At 41.9% G+C, this 23319-nt stretch overlaps 1 protein-coding gene across 2 annotated transcripts in view; it reads left to right on the forward strand.

Moving 5' to 3' along the window:
- The first annotated feature begins 8359 nt into the window (after positions 1–8359).
- KIAA0319 (KIAA0319 ortholog) overlaps positions 8360–23319 on the forward strand; it is a 49673-nt gene continuing 34713 nt past the window's right edge. For both annotated transcript variants that reach the window (XM_085310021.1, XM_085310022.1), the window contains exons 1-3: positions 8360–9652; positions 9822–9984; positions 19554–20326. In XM_085310021.1, the coding sequence (XP_085166147.1) occupies positions 9936–9984; positions 19554–20326 (822 nt within the window). In that variant the 5' untranslated portion in view covers positions 8360–9652; positions 9822–9935. The remainder of the gene's footprint in view (positions 9653–9821; positions 9985–19553; positions 20327–23319) is intronic.

The following is a 23319-nucleotide window of genomic DNA, read 5'->3' on the forward strand; positions in this document are numbered from 1 at the left end:
GGCCTGGGCGCGGCGGGGAAGGAGCGGGAAGCGGCGCCCGGCAGCTCCCCGCGGCCGGGCCGGACCCGGGACCCGCCGGTACCGCTGTGGGCAGCGCGCTGAGGCGCTGGCGGGGGCGTGCGGCGGCCGGGGGGTCTGCGCGGAGTTTGGACCTTTAATTACTTATTTCCCCCCCCCTTTCCCCTTTTTTTCTGCCTGTGTGCGTGTCGTGGGTGCTACCTGTTGGGCCGGGAGCGTGGGGAGGAACGACAGCGGGCTCCCAGCCGTGCGGGGGGAGCGTGCGGGCCTTCAGGTATTCAGTTTGCAGATTTTTTTTTTTTTTAATTTGTTAAGGCTCATACAATTTCGACGAGGCTTTCCAAAGCGTGCGTGTTATCCGTAGCCGAGCTGAGGGATCGGAGCTGTGTGTTTTCCTGTAGGTATCCTAGGAACAGCGCGGGAGTCTTGCTGCGGGCTCCTTGCCGCGGAGTCCGCCACTGCCCCGGCGCGCGTGTACGTGGGGCTGATGTGCAGCCTGCGAAATGCTTTATTGGACTGCTTACAGCTGCTGCAGCAGCGCCTAAACAAAAGGAAATCTTTGTGTATTTATCTATTTTATTTATATATATATATATATATATATAAAAAATATGTATGTATACGTATATTTGTGCTGTTTTGGGTGCTGTGTGCATTGTGGCAGCTCTACCGACKCACAGCAGATGGTCCCCGYGTTTCGCCCTGACCCCCTTTCCGCGTGCCTCATTTAAGCAGATGACCTGTGAGCTAGTCAGTCTGCGTTCCTCCCTGCCTATTTGTGTGTGTTTGTGCTGCAGGAGCGCTCTCACGTGCCTTGTACTGSGCTCTGCTACGATCTTGTGGGGTTGATGCAGGATATACTGGCTTTTAAAGTGGTGGGTTCTGTATCTGCCTTTGCCCTTTAAATGCTTCCTCGTAGGAGCCTGATGGTTGGCCACACAGCTCTAATAAAATGCTTTAATTATTCACTCATCTCCTTTTGCAAGGTTGACTGTTGCAGATGATGCTCCACGATTAGGCATCGTCTTAAGCCAAATCAGCATATTTAAAAATCCAACCTAGTTGGGTTTAATTTAATAGGTGATGCTGCCTGTACTGAATGTGAAAGTTTGGATGAAGGGAATTGAGCTGCTCAGCGTGTTACGCATCGAATTGTGCTTCTGAGTGGTGCAGGCAAGGTGAGAATATATGTGTGCAAGGTGCATGGGCTGATGTGTTCCCCTTGAGTGCAAGGCAAAGGAAAATGCAATGTAGTCCTAATTTTATGCCGTTAAAGCCAATGGGAATTAGTCAGGAGTGGCCTATGGAGGAGGGTGTGCTCTGAGGATGTCTGCACAGTCTAGTCTTTCTCCACTTTTTTTTTTTTCCACAGGGAGCGCAGAGTGGAAGCATGGTGCGTAATGCTTCTGAGTGCTTCAGGCTCCCAAGAAAATAAGCGTAGATGTGAATCAGTTGTCTCTTGAATAACYCTTGGTGGCCTCCTGGAGGTGCTGTAGCTTAGTTTTGCTCTGCATACAGCTGAGATCTCACGATGATGGTTGTGACTGTGGTCTGCTCAGGAAGAGGTGGCTGAGACACCTCAGCCATCAATCCCCATCAACAGTGTGGGGATTGGGGCATTGCCACTGACAGGTTCCTGGGAAGCTCCTAGCAAAATATCCATCAGGAATGGGTTAAAAATAGTCAGCTTCCTCGCCCCCACAGCCTGTTTCAGATGAAGCCCTTCAGACCCATTCCAGCTCTACTTTCTGGGATGGAGGATGTGCTCAGCTTTCTGCTGGCTTCTTCACGTTTATCATGAGTGGTATAGGTCTTTCTCTCAAAGCATGTAGTGTTGTTTTGTGTTTTGCTAGTTCTTGGTGATGTTACTGAATGTATATCCTTAGTGGAGATTCGGAGATTAGAAGTAGAGTTGCGATCCAGTGCTGTGTGTCCAGTGGTCTCCAATTTCAGTGCTGCAGAGGAAGTACAGAACTACTGTAATAAATATTGTATCCATGGGGAGAAATTCTTCCTGCTGTCAGGCAGTTATCATTTGATTTACGTCCCAAAGTGGTTTTTGTACAATTTGTAATCTAATTTGAGTGTGGATATTGTTGTTTTCCATTTAAATATCTGATCTCTTTCTGAACAGTGGCAGGGTATGATTACTAAATATTTTTGAGGATAATGTGACTTTGCTTGGAGCAGACATGAATTAGCTCAGTCCAGCTGGAGGTAGTATGAATGTTTAGCTTGTTGCTGGTTTTCAACTAGTAAATCTTGCTGGAAGGGCAGCATAGTGGTTGACTCCTGTCCTAATGCATTTTCCTCCAAAAATCTGTAGTGTGCAGATTTATTACCTTAGTTACATGTTACAGGGAGTTCCATGGGAAAGCATAGGTAGATTTTTTTTTAAAAAAAAAAAAAAAAAAGCTTAGTTGTCTGAGGTGGGGCTCTGCAGGTTTGCTTTTGGTGTGTGTATGTGGGTGTGTATGTTTCTTTAGCTTTCTTGCCTTTTYCCCCTTGTACATTTTCCTTTTTGCAGCTTCAGATATCCTTCCTTTACCACTCCATCTGCTTTTAAAGACTAAAACAGTGATGCTTTGTCTGCTTAAACAAACAAGTAGTTTTCTGAATAGCAGCATTAATGAGGCTTTTTGTGAACTTATATATTGAGGTTGATTGACTTTTCAGCTGACACATAACAATTTTATTTTTATCCATTATCTTCATATAACTCTTAACATTTTTTTCCATTTAGTCCCCTCTTTCTGCAGGCTGCGTTTATGGTGTGACACTTGGGTGACTATCCTCAATTACTGAAATTGCATGACAAGTTTTTAAAGTTATTGGGGCAGGCCTGTAAAATTTCAAATTGCAGTTTTGCCTTTCCTGGCTTGCTTGTTTTTTACAGAAGTGTAATTACATAATTACCTGTTAGTCCTGCTCTTCTGTTGAATTTGATTGAAATCAGTCAATTGCTTAAAAAGTACCGTAGTTAAAATGGGGATCCATAGACACAGAATGGCTACATAAGCTTTTTCTGTGCAAGATGCCAGGCTAGCAATGAACAAAAATTTGGCATGGTCATGTGGGTGAAAAGACTTCCCCCCCCCAGCTTTTCTTGGCCAAGAAAATCAACTGTGTATATCTCTGCGTGCGTATCAACACACAAGGCTTCAAACCAAGGATGAATACACAAAATCTAGCTTCAATAGGAATCTTTTTTCTTGAAAGTGGTGAAATAGCAAGGCACAAATGGAGTGCCTGTTCAGACACTTGCAAGATTTGGGCTTTATTGGCTGTGTATTGTGATACCCAAGTCAGCCTGCATGAGCCTTTTCTCCTGCAGTAACTGTGATTCCATCCCAGGCAATGGCTGATTGTTTAGTACTTTAATTTCCACAGTGATTAATTAGCTGTGTGGATGATATTACTTAACTTGCTTGAGCCTGTCTCTGTCAGTCTATGAACAGCTATTGATGCCAGTCATACATTAGATGCACTTACATTACTTCAAAACCTGCTTTTATGATGCCATACTCTCTTAATATAAAAAGATTATCAAAAATCCCAGGAGGTCCATTTGACTTCAACTATCAAATCATCATTTCTTCTGCTGTATAATGTATTGTTAACTAGTAAAGGTAATATCRATCACTCAAAGGCCATAAAACCAGGAATTTTTATTTTAAGTGAAGTAAGTTCCAAAAGTAGTTCCATATGTCTTCCTCAAGAATGTTTACATCACAAGTATATTACTAGTATAATTCTAAAGTAAAATCCAGCAGTTGTTTTAACTGAAAAAACTTCAAGTTGCACCGTGCAATAAATAAYGTAAAATCTTTTGTTTTCCATTCTGTGGTTGGTATTGCTTTGTTYGAAGGTGTAAGCTGTTGCTGTTTTAAGACAACCCCATGTTTTATGTCACAGCCAGCCTCTAATTTGTGGAGATATTGAGTGCTTGCAATTTTCTTAGACTGCCAGTGATGTTCTTTCTGTTTAGCRCTTGTAAGATCAGCGTTTACAGTTCCCACCCAATGTGTTTATGAACTCAGGCCATCCAGATCTGCAAATATTGCCTTTGATGCTTAGGTAGAGAACTAGTTACAAGTACAGTTGATTTCAAATATTAGGTATTAAATAGCAGTCTTTTCCACTATAAAGATTCAAGTATTKTGAGTGAGGTCTCTTAAACCCAAGGTCTCCTAAATCCTGACATTGACTTAAATGGGGTCATGACCTCATCCTATGAGGGTCTTTAAAAAAGGCAATATTTASTGTCTTTTAAAATTAATTTTAGGCTCTGTATCTTCTAGGTTCAGATTATTAGGGCTTTCTCTGTAGTAAAGAGAGATGGAAGCTTCCTTTTTCTGTGGAAAGCTGAGATTTCTACATAGTTACTGAAGCTCAGGAAATGGCACTTAAAAGAAAATTGCAAAAATCCTAAGATCTGCAAAGTGACAATGATTTAAATCTACGAATATTTMCTTTTTATTTTTGAGGGACTATAGTATGAGTAGAAACAAAAGCTCTTACCTTCAACTCATAACAGCAAAGCTGTAGTTTTAGTAGRTGACTAATAGTAATTTTTGAGCCTGAACAAGTGGAAAAATACAGTCTTGTTCTTTGTGCACTTGCCTGATCAGTTAATCCACCTTAAAATATCTACATGAGTATTTTTCTCTCTTTTAACTCTCCTTATAAGCTATTGAAGTTTCCCCAGAAGCATCGTCCCTGACCTGTGAGTTGGACCTCTGCCACAAAASAGTGTCTGTGGATGTAGTCAAACTTCGGCTTCTTCACTGCACAGTAAAGCCATCTGTGTTTATTRCTTTCTATCATAATGGCAGACTAGGAAGTGGATTGAGACTGCACGGCCTCATCATATAGGTTTTCATTCAGCTGTCAGTCAGTAACAAATTCAAGCCTGAATCCAAGTCTACAAGCTGGAAAAAGATTCATACCACCTTTTCTGAGTTTGTATATCTCCTCTTCCTCCCAGGTAGTCTGCTAAATCTCTCTCTCTCTCTCTCTCTCTCTCTCAATCTTTTTCCATCAGAATCTCAAAATCAATGTTTTGTGTACATGTGAGCTATCTGTTCCCCATGGTCTGTTTTCTTTTAAAAAGAGGTAATCACTGGAAGAAGATATCTAGAGAAATTTTGAAATACTTTTCAATGAAGAGTTAGGAGGAGGCCAGACAATAATCTGATGGAGGATGTAAGGATGCCTTGTCTTGCCTCTGGGCAGTGGAAGGGACAAGCTACTGTCCTGAAGCTCCTTTGAGCTGCTCCTTTCCAAGGCTTGTTTTGCTTTCACTGCAGATTAGATATTTGATGATAGCAGAGAGAATTGATAAGCTCTGTTCTTACGAAGATGAAAACTGCATGGGAACCAGGATATATAGGTTTAGAGGAACGATCCATTAGTTTTTTTTTTCTAACGCCTCTCTYCTGAAAGGAGATACCCCTACGTCCCTGGCTGGTCAGCAGGGAAGGCTGGGTGCCAAGATGCCTTGCGTCTCCCTCTGTGCTAGTAACTCTCACTGAGTTTAGTTTTGGGTTAGCRGGTGTCCCTCTACCTGCAGGCATAGCCCACTTCAGTGCTATACAAGTATCCGCATTGCAAATAGAGTAGTAACAGTTCCGAGTAATTCTGACTTATTTCCCATTATTATCATATGCYGTAACATGATGTAGATGCTGGCACTAATAATGGTACTTCAATTTCGCAGCAGAGTAATTTCACCTCATTGATTTTTACTGTAATTATTCTTGATACTGTGTAGCCTTATTAAGCATCTCATCTTTAGGAATTCCACTGTTTACTGTCTCCACAGCAGTCATAATAAAGGCTGCTTAAATCTTGTAGAATAAGATGATCTCTTCCATGAGGTCTGTTCTATTTTGTTTGATTTGTGCAGTTGATATAACAGTTGAAAGAGCTGTGGACGTTGGTGATCATGGAGTCCATCCAGTGTAACATTGCAGGCTATTTTCAGCTAGTCACTTCATTGCTTTATCATCATTAACTTGTTGTTTGTGCTCTGAACTTGGCCGAGAGAATTGATTTTTGAATTGGGCCATAATGCTGATCTAGATGTCAGCCTTGAACAAGACATGCGGGAGCCCCTCTGTGTAAAGCGGGGAGATGTTTAGAGTTGCAGCTACATGTCATAGCCCCAGTGAGGAACTTCCCATGCAGTCAAGGCTCTGTTTCTAATTACAGATACCTGTTGTTAGAAAATTTTGTGAGGGCAGGGTGGTTTTCAAAATTTGTAGTTATTGATGAGTCTGATATCTTCAACACCTGTTGAAAAAGGTTTGAAGTTTGTCCCCATTATTTAGATACCTAACCTGTGGCTGTTTTGTTGATGTGGGCTAATATTGTTTCTTTTAATGCTGCAGTTCCTAGTGCTTGCAAATGCCCTGAGGTTTTTATCTGTGATATATGGGGCAAATGCTACTGTCATGAGGTTTTCTTCCTTCTGTAATATTAATGCTCAGTTATTAATTAATTAGCTCAGGTATTAATGCAGGTACAGTAACTGATGAAGTATCTAACTAAAATTCTTTGGGGGGGCTTTCATAAAGGATTGGTGTACATTGCCTTTAATAGGAAGATTAACAACATTTATTTATTTAAAGACATTTCTATTAATTGTAAGACAGCCTAGTAAATAATATGTTCATTTAATCTGCCATCCTGCTTTCTAAAAGAGGCTGTCAGTTTAAAAATAGGGGTTTTGCTTTAACTGTGGCATAAATTTCAGATGGCTATTTGGGGTATTTCTCCTGGCATGTTCCTAGCTGTGCTGATGACCAGAAAGGACCAGGTGATGAGACGCCCCTGTTTGCCTTTCCCATCAATGTTAGGGTATCCAGGCCCAATTTCAGAGCCCTCGTTCTCCTGGAGATTTCTGCTAGAAAAGCAATTTTGCTACTCCTTTTGCAGGGCCCCAGCGTACTGCCTTATGCTGTGTTTGCTGTTCTGCAGCGCTGGGATTTAAATGTATTCCCAGACCCAGGTAATTCAATCTGTACACATTCTTACTGTTACAGCCTGACCTAACTGTGTGTAGGAGATGTCAATGTATTTCTGCTTGGCTGACCCCTTTCTCTCTCTAACAGAGAAAATGATGGGAGTCTGCCTTCAAGTCCAGGCRAATTGAAAGGCGGAGTGAGATTTGGTGTGGAGGGGAGGGGGAGCACCAGTGATTCCTTTCCTTGAAAAGCTGTTGTGCTTCATACTTCCCATATTACCTACCAAAAGGTGTTGCAATCGTGACCAGCAGCCACACATGTTTACATGATCATAAATTTGTAATGCTTGTCTGAGGGTGTCTGTGCCGAATCCATCCTTCTCCGGTTGGTGAGAACACAGCCGGAAGCTGCCAGCTGGAACAGAAAAAAATTTAACAGCTTTCAGAGTCAGGCAACAGATATTTTTTACCAGCCTATAAAACTGCCTCTTTGCACCTCAASGTCGCCATCCCTCATCCAGTTAAAACTACAAGTCAGATGTGAACCATTTAGAGCCGAGAAAATCCAAAATCAGTACCAGCAGTGTTATCTGTCTGCTCATATTGTTATGAGAAATAATAGGCTTTGTGGTAAGAGTGAAGGACAGAGATTCAATTAGAAAAAGAATCTCTTGGCCTTAGTTATTTTAACTGCTGGACTCTCATTGCCTGCCTTCTACATAATTTTTAAAGTCTCATTTTTGTGTGTAAACTTGTGGTGAGTGGTGTGGTAGAGCAGGGAAGATCAGAGGAGCGTTGCATGCATACACGGTGGCTGTGGAGGTGAATATTTTGATGGTGTTTACCATCCTAGTTCATCACATTCCTGTTTAAAAAGAAATGCTCGTTTTCTGGTAGTTATGTTTTCTTTTGTGGACCAGAGGTCATATACTCAATTTTGGGCATGTGTGCCTTGTGTCTGAGCTTGGTCCTAACAGCAGGAAAGGCAAGCTACTTTTCTAGTGAAGTCAAGCTTTTTATTACATTATAGAATGGTTTGATCTGAAAAACGAGAAGTTTGGGCCTTTCTGGCTGTTACAAAAGCAGATGATTTTACAGTTGGTAGAAGGACAGGAGAGCAGTTGGGGAGTGAGAGATGGTCAGAAATGGCTCTGTCACTGACTGATTTGTAACACAGGAGTAGTGACTGGAAGCATTTTTGCAACCCGTTGCTCTTTCTAAGGTGAAACTTGCCTAAATCCTTCCAGTTCACTACCCAGGCACATAGCTATGTATATTCTSACAGGAATTGCTTCCTGAGAGAACATGTAATTGCAGATATCAAAATACTGTCATACCTGAAGCAGTATTGTGTGTGTGTTTTTTTTGGGGGGAGGGTGACACTTCTTGTGATTAGAGATATTTTTTCTTTTCTCAGTTGTACAGCATTTAAAAAAATTGAGCAACCCACTTACTCTTAAATGTTCTGGGCTCTTTGCAGCTKTCTTAGGAAAGGGACCTCTGTGGCTTGCTTGAAAGAACGTAGGTCATGAATGTCAGATTATATTTTAAATCAAGTATCAGGCTTTTGGAAAGTCCATAATAGTGTTTCCTGGTCTTGCAGAGAGCTTGCCAGAAGCCATAGCTTCTTGCATTTATCCCTTCTATTTTTAAGGCTTCTATAGAACTGTAGCTAGTGTGCAGGGTCCCTGGTGATTTATTTTTTCCAGATTTAGTGGTGTTTTGTGGTCATTTAGCTTATATCTGGAGCAGAAATAGTGTTTGCAGCATAGATTTGTGGAAAGAGTRAAAGTTGCAGACTCAGGCCAATTATTCCTGCGCTTTACAGACCCACCATCAATAAAAGATCCTTTCTTGGAGGGCAGCAGTCCAGCTGCCAGGCTTTCTACTCCAGTTTGATCAGGTCTGGCAAGAGCAACAAGCAACTTTCTTCTTCCTCTTGCTGTTACTCCAGAGCAAGGTCRTCTTCTATCATATAAAAACATGTGTTGTAAGGAGCCTGTCGAGCAGCCGGTTACAGGCATTTCTGTCGTATATGGATATAAGCAGCTGAGATGTAAAAGTTGTTGCTTTCACTAGGTTGTGTGTTGAACTTCAAAGCGAATTAGCATGATGCTCTGCCCAGAGAAGGGCTCTTCCCTGACTAAAGTGCTGCCTCTCTGTTACGGAGTTGCCTTTTGGCCAGGCATCTGTTTATAGTATCCTCTGTATGGGAGGAATTGTGAGTTTGGCTAAGCGTGTGTTTTTGTTTTTGTTTTTTGTTTTGTTTGTTTTTTGATAAGAAATGTTGAAATGTTATTTTGAATTATTGATTCCTTATTAGACCTATTTGTTGTTTAGGCTGCCTTATTTGGGGAATTTGCTGTCCTGACAAGGAAAATCTCCTTAGAAATTCCAGAGAGTTCCTGCTTGCATTACCTTGGCAGCTGGAAGGTGATAGCTTGAGTGCTGCCTTAAGAGATGACTTAGCAGTGGGATCTTAGCACTGAAGATACTAACCACCGTTCTACGACTGAGGTTTCCTGCCAGTTTTGATTTAAAGCCACAGCAAAACCTCTCTCTGTTGGATAATTTCAGCCAGAATATTTGAATTTTTGGAGGTTAAGAAGCCCAGGTGTATAGCTCTATGTGGGACATACATGTGTCTCTAGAAAATGATACTTTCAGGTAGGTAATTTGTTCTGTACCTTCATTTGCCTAATTTGCTGTGTCATCCATCAAGAAGAAGCCAAGAAATAATAGTGAAACCTACATTTATCCTGCCTATCTGCTTTTGCTGGGACATTCTCATTAATGCTCATTTCTGACCTGTTTCTTCCTGTGCTGTCTGTTGCAGTGTTTCACGGCCACAGCAGGGCACTAAACAATATTAGAGGAAACCGAAGCTAAAGTCGTATGATTTCCACGCGGCTGGTTGCAAAAGCAGTTGTCACTGCCTTCCTGGTGCAACATGGCATTTGGACTTGGTATTTTCTGCCTGTTACTATGGGCAATAACAGGTAGGAGTTTACTTGTGTGTGAGTCATGCAGAACAAGTGAAGCAAATGTTCCTGGAGTGTGTATGGATTTGTCAATGCAATATGAATAAGCCAAGAGCTGGGAAATGTTGTGGCTTCTTGATGGAAAAGCTTTCACAAGGTTTGGCCTCTTAATGGGGAGTTAGTTGCAATGGAGGAGGGCAGTTCTGAGTGGCTGTTTGTAGCGATTTCTACAGGGCTCTGCTTCGGCAGTTTCAGAGGAGATGTGCAGGGCAAGAATGGGTAGGGGGAGAGATCCAGGAGATTTTTCCCTCTTCTCTTCTGAGGCAGCTGTAATTTAGGAGTTACTGATAGCAATAAAGAAGAAAGAAGGGTGTATTGAGATGGGAAGATCAGAGGCATCAGCAGAACAAGTATGGAAAACTTGTGTTCTACACTGACTTCTAAAATGACATAAGGCCCTTCATGTACAAGTAGCTGAAAAGCATTTGTTCTCATTTCCCACTTCCATCCCCTGTTCAARCAAATTATAATTCTTTTCAAACACCACAAGGAAATACTGTAAGTTTCTGCTTCYATCCATAATAGTTAACAGTTGGCTGTAGGTAAGTTATTTCCATAATCAGACAGATGAAGAATGGTGATGATTCTTAATACTGCCTCTGTTACAGGGAAACTTAATCCAATGATTTTGACGTGGAAGCTACAGAGCAATAAATACAAACATGAGCTTTATTTTTTAGAAGGCAATGTTTTGAATTCTGGCTGTGGAGATGCTGGGAGTATCTGTATTAGCAGGMACTGAAAAAATAATTCCCAACTACCTGGCTTTCATCTCCTGTGATACTAACAGGATCGGCAGTTTAATGAGGGTGATCCTTGCTAATATGCTGAAGGTTAAATTGGCTATAGAATTTGGAAATGATGGGGAACAGAGRTAGGCATTAACTGCAGATAGTGCAAAGCATTTGAAGAAATGGTGGCGCTGTTATTTTGTGTTGTAAGCAATATGTGCATGCCTTTTTTTTATAAACTAGCAAATAAAATCCTCTCCTGTGAGATATCACTGAGTGCCTGCTTATAGAGTCCATGGCAGTATCTTAATAAAAAAAAATAATAATGAGAAGTATTCATATGTGGTGAATACTGAATTCTTTTTCTAAAGAATGTCACAACTTATACATTCAGTAATGCTGTTAATTGTTAGCAGGCTAAGATATTTGCCATGTGTACATAGAAAGCTTTGCTTTCATTCTTTGGTTGCATTTTTGCCATGTTTTCTTGATTTATTTAAGAACAAGGCGATTACACTCAGACTGCTGGTTGTATTCCAAGCCTCTCTCCATATCTTGGGCATTGGCACAAAATGTTTAGGGGGCAATACATCTTACTATCACTCATCCTTTTGTTTATTTCTACCTTGATAATTTGCTGGTGTTTTCCATGCAATTAAGATCAACTCTGATTAAAGTGGAAGGGACCTGCTGATTTCCAGGACGTTTGCTGTAATACGTCAGTAGATGCTCATCTTTGTCATATCAGAAGGACTTTGTTTTTGTGAAAGCTTCAAGGTGAATTGTCTCAGGCTAATAAAACTGCTGGCTGTTCATTCTGCAGTTTTTGTTTTCTCTGTCCATAGAATTGTGCCTCTGATACCTACTTTTTTTTTTTTTTTTTTTTTTTTAAGGAAAAAAAAGCTGGAGGGAGAGGGGAGAAATGCAAGAAGAGAGGAGTAAGCTTTTAAGACCTCCAACCCCAACCCTTCCCCCTTTTCTTTTTTAAACCAAATTTACTTGCCAATTRTGTTAACTAAGTTAATGATAAAGCTGACTTGGTAAGAAAGGCTTGACATTGCATCCTTGAGAGAACAGAGAAACTGGGGCTCAGGAGTGAATGTCTTCAGAAGGTGATTTGAAGAATATGCAGTGGTTTGTCAAAGGAATTGAGGCGGACTACTTTCTCCTATTTAGACAGAATTTGTTAATTTGATCCATTTTTTTTGTGTGCATGATGGCTTTGGTTGATAGTGTCTTTTTCCAAGAAAAGYAGCCCAACACTAGAACAGCAGGCAGATTTACCTAATGGATCCTGAGCTCTACCAGTGACCTTGATTAATGTTGGTACCTCTCAGGAAACTCAAGCTGGATGTGGCAATAAGTGTCGGTGCGTTACAGGTGTGCTTTTGTATGCTGCCTCTGTCACTCAGCGTATCATGCARTTAGGATGACTGACTTCCCAGGCCTCTGGATAAAGCTTGTAATTGTTCCATGTAAGGTATCTGTATAATGCAGTCTAATTGCACTGGATTGCATCCATTCATAGATGAAATCATCTTATATTGAAATAGATTTCAAGTATTCTGGCCACTTRTAAAAATCAATAGGTGTTGTACTAATGCATTCAAAAAGTAAATCTTGTATTTGTGCATATAAATATAAAATATAAGCTGCTATTTCATCTGGAGTTAGTTTATGCACAGATCTATCACTGAGAGAAGTCACAGCTTTATGTCACAGACCCAGTTTAGTTTGCAACTGGGAATCCAACACCTTGGATTAAATTCAGTGTAGCTCTCCTTTTGAATAGGYATATTCTAATCTGGCATTTGAAGCAGATTTTGCAGAATAGTTTTACTGAAATGCATTCCTACAGATATAATAAAAGCCCTACTGGCTGACTCTCAGCTTTCAGATGCTCTGTGTTGCTATGGGGGTGCTTTGTTCTGAGGTCAGTCATTCCAACCAAAACACAAAGAGGGTTTGGTAGGTAACTGTAGTTACAGGTGTGTGCTCTAGTCACCTGTTTTTCTTCATGCAGCCCTGCCATTTGTTACGTGACCTACCAGCATCTTTGTTAGGTGTTGCCAGTATCCCTTTCTTTATTCAGAAACACACTCCCCTAGAGTATGTTGCAAGCCGTCAATTTTCAGTATACTTTCCTTCTATTAGGCTTGARCTTTGTGAGGAAGAAGATGAATACCTTTTTCTTCCCTTGTACTGACCTGTGAAACACAGAGCACGAGTGTCAAAGGACACTTTGAGACTTGGATAAATAACAGTGGAACCAATGATCTGGGGACCCAGTGGATTCTTTGTTGCTTATAATGCCCAGAGAAGTTGTTTTAGTAATATGTTCTGGTTGACAGGCATTACCTGCTTTCCAGAGAGACTAGAGGGTATAGTGCCCAATGATGATTGAGGATCAGTTCGTGTTGTCCAGCATCTCTGTTGGAAATCATCCTACTAGATAAGCTYAGGAAGTGTGGGTTAGAGGAGTGAACAGTGAGGTGGGTTGAGAACTGGCTGAAAGGCAGAGCTCAGAGGGTCGTCATCAGTGGTGTGGAGTCCAGTTGGAGGCCTGTGGCTAGTGTCATCCCCCAGGGCTCAGCACTGGGTCCCATCCTGTTCAACTGATTCATCGGTGACCTGGATGAGGGACAGAGTGCCTCCTCAGCAGGTCTGCTGATGATACCAAGCTGAGAGGAGTGGCTGACACACCAGAGGGCTGTGCTGCCATTCAGAGAGACCTGGACAGGCTGGAGAGCTAGGCGGAGAGGAACCTCATGAGGTTCAACAAGGGCGAGTGCAGAGTCCTGCACGTAGGGAGGAATAACCCTAGGCAGCAGTCCAAGCTGGGGGCTGACCTTCTGGAGAGCAGCTCTGCAGAGAAGGACCWGGGAGTGCTGGTGGATGACAGGTTGACCATGAGCCAGCAATGTGCCCTTGTGGCCAGGAATGCCAATAGTATCGTGGGGTGCATTAGGAGGAGTGTTGCCAGCAGGTGGAGAGAGGTGATCCTGCCCCTCTGCTCAACCCTGGTGAGGCCTCATCTCGAGTACTGTCTCCAGTTCTGGGCTCCCCAGTACAAGAGGGACATGGAGCTACTGGAGAGAGTCCAGCGTAGGGCTGCGAGGATGATCAGAGGGCTGGAGCACCTGCCCTATGAGGAAAGGCTACGAGAGCTGGGCCTCTTCAGCCTGGGGAAGAGAAGACTGAGGGGGGATCTTATCAATGTGTACAAGCACCTGAAGGGAGGGTGTCAAGGGGATGGGGCCAAACTCTTTTCAGTTGTCCTGTGTGACAGGAGAAGCGACAGTGGGCAAAAACTGAACCACAGGAAGTTCTGCCTGACCGTGAGGGGGAATTTCTTCCCTGTGAGAGTGATGGAGCACTGGACCAGGTTGCCCAGAGAGGTTGTGGAGTCTCCTCCTCTGGAGATCTTCAAGGCCCGTCTGGATGCAACCCTGTCTACCATGCTGTAGGTGACCCTGCTTGAGCAGGGAGGCTGGACTAGCTGATCTCCAGAGGTCCCTTCCAACCTTACCGATTCTATGAAATGGTCAGGCACCTCTTTATAGAGGGACTTGAGGGCCACAGATGTGAACCTGCCATTCCGGTCTCTAACTGCAAATATCCAGTGTCACTGATGGGACAGATGAGCGTTTCTGTTGCATGATTCAGCATGCTTGGATGCTCACATGTAGGAGCACTTCAGGGACTTCAGTCCCGTAACAGAGAAAACTCTGAGGTTCTTGGGCAGAGACAGAGAATTAAGAGGCTGCAGGTTGGATAAATTTTTTTGACATGGTCTGCAGTTTGGGCACGTCTGGATTGTGAGCATATGCACAATCTCATCTGGCCTTAACCTCCATGAAATTTCAACTTCTTGGGAAATCTCATCTAACCTGCTGTTCTGAAGAGTTGTTCTTTACCCTTTTTCCTATTTAAATAGCAGTTAGTGATTTATCATTGACAAAGAGGGATGATAGCAATTCATGAAATGAAGACCGCATTTAGAGAGATCCATCAGGTCTGCTGAACTAATGAGGGAGCTTTGATAGATCCTGGACACAACAAATTAATTATAAACATCATGCAAACTGCTACCGTAAGGACTGCCAAAGCTTTGCAGCTCATTGTTTGCAGATCTAATTAGTATACTGTTGATCTTAGCTTTATGTCAAGGATTTGCCTTTATGTAATTTAGTATTTTTCCTCTGTTTGTTTTGCTCCTTCTTCATGTCTTCATGTGCAGTGTTGAATCTACAGTCTGCATCCTCACTGAGGCCTGAAAGACCTCTTAGTATCCCYGACATATCCCTGTTTAAAGACCAGTGAGATTCTGGGGAAATGGAGGGGGAATGCCAAATAACCTAAGAGCAGCCTGCAAAGGGAGAATGAAAATATATTCATAGTGTACAGTTCTGATGCAATGAACTGATGCAATGACACTTCAAATGTTGATGAATTTCTCACTAATCTGGCTTTTCTGGTTACAAGATAGTACTTTCTGTAGGTCCTTATTAAGCTGCTGGAGTTTAAGCCTTTGTCAGCATTTATGATTTAAATCCTGCTTCTTAGGGGTTTATAATTCAGCTGTGGAAATTGGCTCTAGCTTGAAAATTGGAATTCAAACTCTCACGTTAGGAGACTGCAACTAAAAAAAACAACAAAAAACAACAAAAAAAAAAACGGATTCTTTTCTTTGCTCCTAGAACCTTATCAAAATTTTTTTCAATATCTTATGCTGGTAGGGTAAAACAAAACTCATTTCATGTTCCTATAGCCTCTTCCTTCTCAAAATTTTCCCAAACAAGGTACAAATTACTTGAATAGATACAACTCATTGACCATAAAGATAGAATGCAACCAGTTCATGCCTTAAGCAGAGTGGAGAGAGCAGATACCAAGAATGCAGAGACAATCTTACAATTCCTGTAGGAACCTGCTCTACGGCCTTCCATGTTTACACAAATCAAAAGCTGACAAACTGTGAGGAAGTGTGCCACATGAGCTCTGTGGCAAGATAAATGAATGCGTGTGTGCTATAGGAGTTTCCTACTTTAAAAAAAAAAAAGTTATTTTTCGTTTTTCAGAAGGTGATCAAGAATAAGCTGTGTAGTCAAATGCTGAGTTAGTCTTTCTCATACTTGAGTCTGTGGCTTCTGAAAGCTTATATGTGTAAAATTTACTTCCCTATAGATGCAAGCTTCTGGACAGCCAGGAATTAAGAAGTCTGGAGCATTGGTGGGGCAAAGTGGAAATTCTTGAAGAGCTTTGGAGTGCTGGTCTAGAACATGACAAATAAAACATCAGACTGGGCTGGCTGAGGAATATAGTAGATCCCAATTTGGATTTTGAGCTTGTCCCATGCTTGCCAGGACAGTGGAAGCTTGAATCATTTCACAAGCCTAGTGGCTCTGCCTCTTTGAAGGCATATGGTTGCCCTTTCAAAGAGACTGGTGCTACAAAGGTCAAAGAATGCCAGTGAGGAGGTAATGGGAGAAGGAGGGAAATGATTCTGGTCAAATGTAACTTTTCTTGTTGCAAGGGCTTTTTTTCCTGTTTTGCATGTTCCCTGTTGACTTGTGTCATTTATAACTGCCCCTGTCTTTCTGTTTTCTACCTATTGCATGGCTTGCTGTGAGGGAAAACAAACAGGCCAGCCCACATGGAGGTAGGGTAGTTCTGTTCTTGCAGGGCTTTCCACTGGGGYAATCAGCCATGATAGGCCCATTGTTAGCAGACTGACCCAATTTGTTACTTACCCATTAAAAGATGTTAGCCTCCAAGCTGTTCGGGTGCTAGTTGTTCCGTGAATCTGCCAGAGAGATCAGGGAGCCTCCATTAGATTTGCAATTAGTCCCTCTGCCTGGYTGGGGAAGGTCTCCAACCTACTGTGGTGGATGTGTAGCTGCAGGGTTGCAGCGCTCTTGACATCGGTAAACTCACTAGCTTCCCTTTAAAATGAAACTATACTTTATTGTGTGACCTTGTAAAAATGGCAACTTACTTGCTTAACTAGGTCTCTGGATATGTCAGTGCTTTTCTACTGTGGACGTAACAAGGCACAGCTTGTGCTTTGGAAAGGGAACACTTGACTTGCAGAGCTTTTAGGCTGTTGATGGTTCARAAGTCTTTGAGGACTACTAACTGAGGGAGGCTGTCTTTCTAAAGGTAAACATGAATGCTTACTTCTGAAACAATAACTAGAATCTCCTGATCCTATTTTTGCAGTTACTTTCCAGAGCAGAACAATGGTCTAATTTCTCACTTCCAACTGACTGAAGGAAAAAAAAAAAATAAGGTAGTGCTTGCTGTATTTGAGGTCATGGCTTAGCAGACATGAGTGCTAATAAATTACCTTTCATGTATTGCAGAAATTTTCTGCAAATACAAGAGATCCTAAGCTATTTATTACTTGAATCCTTAGCAAACTGGATATTGGGGAGGGGGAATGAAATTAGAGATCAATTATTTGGAAGTAGATCTTATATTACTATCTGAAAACAATTAATAGACACACCTAGAGTCAGGCCGAAGTATCCTGCTTAATTCTTCCAGTTTTGTGCAGCTGCTGTTGGAATTTCAATTCAGCCAGGTGTAACTTTAGCTGAAACAAGTGGTGAAACTTTAATTGCTTTGATATTTGGATCATACTGTTAGATATATTTTACAATTGGCTGAGAAATAATTTTCCTATTGTACAAAAATTCTGGAGCTTATATGTTCTTCCATTCCTTATCAGGATGAAGCCAAGATCATTTGACGTTTTGGATATGGAAAAAAGAAGGAAGCTGACGTTGTGGCTAGGGCACTCACTTGGGCAATTTAAATTCAAAGTTATACTTTACCTTGGGAGCATGCTGAGTTGTGTTTTTGTTTTACCTTTTCAAAGATCTGTTTCCTCTATTTCCACTGATTTACAGTATTAACTAAATGGATATATGTTTCAGAATGACAGACCGGTTAAATGGGCTGCCTGACTCCTGCCCTTCTGCTTTAACCCAGAACTACTCTGGTGGCCCTGTGAGAATTGTGTGGGGCAGTTAAAGGAGTGATCAGGCAATTCAGGACCTCTACTAGTCTTATGTGGTTAGAGGTGAATGGGAATGTGGAGGAAATAATTATACACAATGTGGAAAAAAATGCTCAAATTGGAACATCTCCTGGGTGCAGATAAAGATACATCTTGTCTGGGTTGCTAAACAGGAGAAGTTATTTTAAGTTTGTGTTTCCCTAGATAGATTTCTCACTCAAAATGTCAAGTGGAAGAATAAACAGCATCCTGGCACTGTATGAAATTGTAGCTGAAGACCGAAGAATGGTACTTGGAGCTATTTATCCTTTTTGTCAACTTTCTATTCGATTATATATGCATTTGCAAGTCAAAAAGTGACTGTTTGTTTGTTTTTCTGTTTTTCCTCCCCAAATACCCAGCTCTGCGAAGTCATTGTGAAATCTCTTGCTCTCCATCTCTCTGCCATGCTGTTTGTGCAGATGGGAAAGAAGTCAGTAGTTGAAGGACAGGCTGTGCAGCCAGCTTGTCCCTTAGGGCTAGGTTACTGGGAATATTCTTTGGTGCAGTATGTTTTTTCATTGAACTTAAAAACTAGCTTGCACGCGATATATTCACCTCCAGCAGTGCTGTGCTCTACAGGTATTTCAGAAGCTGCTCATAGACCATATGTTGTGAGGAAGCATGCTGCAATCCAGCTCAGAAGTGGTGAAAGCTCTGATTGTTGGTTAGAGTGTTATGTTTGGATAGTGACCTCCTCTCCTGAGGGCTCTGAGTCGTGTTTGGGCATAAGCTGCRTTGCTGGTCTCTTCCTACTCCTTGATTTTTATTTTTTTTTCTTCTTCCTTGTGAGCTCAACAGATGTGAGGTGGAGTCCATCAAGCTGTCTGTGCTGGTTTTACTTAATAGTCTTTTGAAGCATGACCAGGTTCTTCAAATTGCATTTTGGAGAAGGGAATTCTGAAGAGAAGTCATAACATGTAACCAGGAAAAATACACTTGGGGAAGGATTTAAAAAAATGACTGAGAGATACATTTTGTTGATCTGTGCTTAATTTAAAACATCGTGCCCTCAGTCTGTGATGTGCTAYGGAAATAATTCTGCTGTCATACTTAAAGATCACAACTTCACTGTGAGATCTATTACGAAGGAARGATGTTCTGCTCTGGAGCAARCTGTTGAAATGTCACAGGAACTAGTGATTAAAGCACTAGGAGTTTTAGAACTTAATATTTTTGCCCGAGCTTTTACAYTAAGCCCAGCAATTGTGTTGGCATYGGAGACCCTTCATGGAGTTTATGAGATGGCAGATGTTTCTCATATGTAGATCTTTTCCCTCCTTCCTCAGGTGAAATGTTGACATGTTATTTCTTACATTTTATTTGAGTTTTGTTTTAAAACATACATTTGCTCATAATGCCATAGGGGGAATTGAAGTACCCCGTGATTTTTCTGTTTCCTACTCTGTTCTTACTTTTAAATATTGGCAACCCACTTTGCTTTCYTTATGCTGGCATTTGTATTGATAGCAAGGGAGTAAGAGAAACTTTGACAAATGTATTAAGATCCTATTGAAAAATCCTCCTAAGTACAAATACTACTGCAAATGGATACATTGAAAGAAAAGTAGTGGTGACATTAGTGCAAGGTAGATGTGTTTGTTTAAGCTTAGTACTTTTGGTACTAAGTGCTTAGTATCCATCTCTCCCCTATGATAAGCCTTTTTTGTCATAGTACRTTGTATTATGGTTTGGTTGTAGTTTTGTGCCTCATATTGGTGTTATTGTTTCAGGTTTCTATTGTGAGCAGTGCAGAGAAGGAGCCACATACTCGGGTGCAGTGATATCTCCCAACTTAGAAACCACTAAAATCATGCGAGTTCCCCATGCTATGTCAGTGTCTGACTGCGTGGCAGCCTGTTGTGACCTCTCTGGTTGTGACTTGTCCTGGATGTTTGAACGGCGCTGTTACATCGTGAACTGTCAATACAAAGAGAACTGTGAGCCTAAAAAAATTGAAACAGTTAAGTCYTATCTTACTTTTGTGCTGAGGCCTTCTCAGAGGCCAGCATCGCTGCTGGGCTATGGGCAGGTGATCCCAAGCATGGTCCATTCTGTGGGACTCCAGAATGAGCCCTCGGAGGAAGTGAGTAGCCTGAAGGAGCTGTCGCTGCTGGGCAAAGATCCCAGCCTTGAGGAGATACCAGAGTACATAGATGATTATAAGGAATTGGAGCAGGACCCCTTTCAGATGGGCATCAAACATGAACAGAAGGAGAGCGCAGATTATGCTGACTGGAGCCTGATGGTAACAGGCGAAAATGGCTTCAACTCTTCAGTGGGTGATGATGGAGATAACCAGGAAGACTTGGCTGARAAGGAGGAGGAAGCTGCGATGGCAGAAAATGTCCTGAATAAAAACATTTCTGAACTGARCCCTGTTACTGAACGCTCCCCGGAGAGGTTGTTGCCTCTCCTAGAGGTTACGCCATTCCCAGTGAAGACATCAGAAGGCAAAACAGCTGTTCAGCTGCTTGTGCAACCTGACGATGCTTTGCAAAATGAGGTATGTGCGCCCTTCAGGAAGCTGGAAGAGTCCAGCATGGCTGCTTTGCAGTTTGTTTTGTTTCTCAGATCAGATTAGGTTATTGATTTGAACACTGGGGAACACAAACATAGTCTTGCAGTTCCAATTTATAATCCTGCTGTAGCACAGAAAAGACTGAAGTGGGTTATTTTGACTTTCTTAAAAAGCAGCTGAATCACTGAGGGACGCTGTCTATCAGATGATAAAGAGCGGAGCTCTTTCTAGGACGCTACAGGGGTTCCTTTGAAATTTTTAGATATGTGGGCTTGGATCTAGTATAATGGCAGTCTTATGGTATACTGCGTTTCTTACATCTCATCCTATTATGACCCAGTAGAAAAAGTGAGATGAGCAATATTAGCGGACCATCTAGTGTCCGGTGACCTAGACCGGGAGCTGTTCTCCATTTGTATCAACTAATTCGATCCTTTGGGACTAATGGGGTTCTAACCCCTTCAGGACAGGGAGACATCACCAGGAAAGTTGAAACAAACTATAAAGGCAACATCTACTGAGGTTACTGAGGTTGGTTTTTTGATGGGGGGCTTTTGTGGTCTCTGGAAGAGTTACAAATTTTAGTTTTGAGGCTTATCTTTTGAAAATACTCTATATGTCTCCCTTAAGGAGCAGCACTGAGATATCAAATGTAAAGCGATTGCTTTGTGAAAGGATTGTTTTTCTACTGAAAACAGGAAGGTCCTGTCCTTTAATAATTCACTGTATGAGTTCACTCTTGTGTATGGTGTTTGCTTAATTTCACTTGGTCCCTGTGAGAGTATTTGTTGCATTGGATGAGCTATGCCATGTTTTGAAATGAGCATTACATTGTCTTAGATTTTGATCTTTTGTCTGTGTATAGCATCAGCAGTGATGGATCTGAAGCTAAGTTGGCTAGTTTTGTATTTATTGCCTGGTCATTTTTGTGCTTTGGTCTGCAGTGAGAAGGATGACATAGGGAATTTTTTTGAAAGCTAGAAAGAATGTGTTCTTGTTGATTGGATCATTACAGTACAATCACTTTTGGGTATATTTTGTGATTGTTGAGTAATTTTTCCAGATCAGATTTTGGTAATGGATGGTATGTGACAAAAATCTATGGTCAGCATGGATTTTCTTTTGAGCTTGTAGTAAATACATGTGAGGAACAAGCATTTCTTTTGCAAAGTTCCAATATCTTTCTAGAGAAGTGTATATATTGTTGGGGGGCTGAATCATCTTTAGACTGGCTTATTTCAGGGTATATGAGATGGTATCTGAAAGATTCTTTCTGGATAAACTGGTGTTCTGGGTGACTGGAGGTTTTATGGAGGTGTTTAATCTATGGCGCTTTTTATTTAGTAGCCTGTCGGTTGCCATTTTTCATGTTGACTRTTGTGTCTGGGAAGTTCATGTTATTGTACTCCAAAGACAATCCGAAAAGTTAAAAATTACTGAATTTGAGTTGTTATATAGTAGTTGTTAGAAATAGTCTATTTTTTTTTCTATTAAACTATTTGTTTGAAATAGTTTAATTTGGTCTTTATACCAGTTACTCTTAATAATAACATAAATTACTTGTATCTGTACAATACCTAAAGATACATGGAAAGGTTTGCAGGGACAATGCTACTGGTTCTTGAATTTATATGTGCTTATTCTTTTATACAAAGCACTCTGTAAATGCCAAATGTCATATGGTCCTTTTCACCATATAAAGTATGTGCTCAAATACCAAGTGTCATTACCACAAAGGATGATCAGCTTCTTGCAGGCCTACAAGAAAAAGTAGAAAATGGAAATGCACTTCATTTCCCTTCCAAGAGTTATGATACTAAGGGAGAGGCCCTGAAAGCAGTTCCCAGAGTCCAGCCAGTAAATGTAGCAATTTCTGGGCTCTACTTGGAGACATTCTGGGACAATCTACTAAAACCTTCTAGGAACTTCTTCTGAAACCTGTTGGGAACTGTTGGAAGAAGGTGAGGGTGCCTGCTGCTGCAGGAAAGGAGGCTGTGACCTTTAAGCAGGTTCTCACAAGCTTTGTGAGCTGTTGCTGATCAAATGGTGGTTTGGGCTTTTGTTCCAGCTGACTCCTGATCAGGGAAGGTCAAGCATCCTTTCAGCGGGTGCCAGGGAGAGGCCTATAGAAGTGCTGGTCTAGAGTACAGCCAGCAGRTGCAGCAGTTTGTACAGAAGGTGCAGAAAAGGGGGACAGGGACACCAGTGAGGACAGCCTGTATTTGCTCAGCAATGGTAGTGATGCGCTACATGGCGTGGTCTTCAACCCTGACTGAAGCAACTGTCCCTGTAATGTTTGAGGCCTCAACAACAGAGTCTGAGCTCTTGAGGGAGRATGTGGCCCTGCAGGGGCCTGGGATGTCTTGCTGATGCTGAGGAAGGGGAATATGGTYTCCTCATCTATAGGAAGTGTACACTGGTGGAGGAGCTGCATCATCAGATGAAGGAGCTATGGAGGAGGTCACARATTTTACAGCATCAGAGGTAACAAGAAGGATTGACCAGATCTTCTCTGAAACTCTGCAGTCTTAACAGCCTGAAATCCCATCTATAGTGAAAGAGGGACAGGCAGAGTTCAAGCTTATCTGGTTGGGAAATGGAGATTACCATGATTGCAAAGGCTGGAAGCTCATGACTTCTAGCACCAGGAGGATGGCTTCTGTTCCCCTTGTGGATCTGCAGCTCCAGAAGAGGTTCAGTGCCTTTGTAGTGGATGGAGGGCTGGGAGCTGTGTCCAGTGAAGTCTCTGAGCAGGCTGAGCTTGAGTCATGTGGCAGTCCCAGAAAGAAGTAGCAAGTAATGGAGGTGGAGGACTCTGCTGTGGGGGACAGAGGCCCACATCTGCCAACCTGTCCTACTGYCCCAGAAGTTTGCTGCTTGCTGAGGGCTCAGATCTGGGACATAGAGACTGCTGAGCTTGTCTGGCCCTCAGCCTGTTACCCCTTGCTGCTGCTGTAACCGCAACATTACTGCCAGGG

The sequence above is a fragment of the Rhea americana genome, unplaced genomic scaffold (genome assembly GCF_003343005.1).
Source record: "Rhea americana isolate MKP2758 unplaced genomic scaffold, rheAme1 scaffold_31, whole genome shotgun sequence".
Taxonomy (NCBI): Eukaryota; Metazoa; Chordata; class Aves; order Rheiformes; family Rheidae; genus Rhea; species Rhea americana.